Raw genomic sequence first — 1,028 nt, forward strand, 5'->3', positions numbered from 1 at the left:
CAGAATATAAAGTGTCGTAATGTTTTGACAAATAGTTGATAGCAACTACCCTTAAACTACATGGTTTACTATGGAGACTTTTTACCTTAAATTTATTTTTTAAAATCTACTTATGTATTTTATATTTGCTTTTCACCTAAATGTTTTTAAATCTACTTTTATATATTTTATATTTGCTAATGCCTTATTTTTATCTGTGTTACAGATACAAATAAAATAAATTATACGTAATAACATTCAAATGAATTTCTAAATGTTTATCAAGAGTATTAACATATATATTTAAATCCAGAAACTTTATGGAAATTATAGAAATTTACAGAAATTCTAGAACGCTTTAGAACTTTTTAAAAATAATAAGAATTGACGTGTTAACAGTTTTTTAAAGCGATTTCTTTATGATTTTCTATTTACTAAGTCTAATTGCCATTCGAGTTCACCTTCTGGTGAATTGAAGTATTCTTTAAAGTCATCTCTAACTTGCTTTGCATCTTTTGAGTAGTTGTTAGAACCTGATGACAGTGGTTGCAGTGCAGCAGAACATGAATTATCTTGCCTCCAATCACCTGGTCAAAATCCAGCAGGACCGTCGATATCAGTGTAATTTGTGGGGCAGTAGAGATAATTGTTTGCTGAACTTTTTTTCATTAGAAAGTTGTGTAAGGCTACAATCGCTTGTGTAATTAAAATAACTTTTTCGAGATTAGCAATAATTGGTCTGCGAAAAATTCGAAAACGTGATGTAGCAATACCAAATGTTTTTTCTATAACCCTTCTGGCTCTTGAAAGTCTGTAATTAAATATTTTTTGTTTTAAAAGAATGTTTTGATTGGGATATGGTTTCATCATGTGCCTTTTTAAACCAAAATCATCGTCAGCAACTAAAACGTACGGTAGTATTTTATCTGAGTTACCAATTTTTTCTGGATCAGGAATATTCAATTTATTATTTTCAATTGCATAACCAAGACTGCAGTTATTAAAAACACTACCATCACTCTGCCTTCCAGAGTCACCAATGTCTACCA

General features: G+C 29.7%; 1 protein-coding gene across 1 annotated transcript in view; it reads right to left on the reverse strand.

The window, feature by feature from the left end:
- Window positions 1–570: 570 nt before the first annotated feature.
- The window catches only part of LOC136087911 (uncharacterized), a 609-nt gene continuing 151 nt past the window's right edge, over window positions 571–1,028 (reverse strand). Inside the window, exon 1 of the mRNA XM_065811535.1 lies at window positions 571–1,028. This exon is cut by the window's right edge and continues 151 nt beyond it. Within this exon, the coding sequence (XP_065667607.1) occupies window positions 571–1,028 (458 nt within the window).

Source organism: Hydra vulgaris, chromosome 12, assembly GCF_038396675.1.
Source record: "Hydra vulgaris chromosome 12, alternate assembly HydraT2T_AEP".
Lineage (NCBI taxonomy): Eukaryota > Metazoa > Cnidaria > Hydrozoa > Anthoathecata > Hydridae > Hydra > Hydra vulgaris.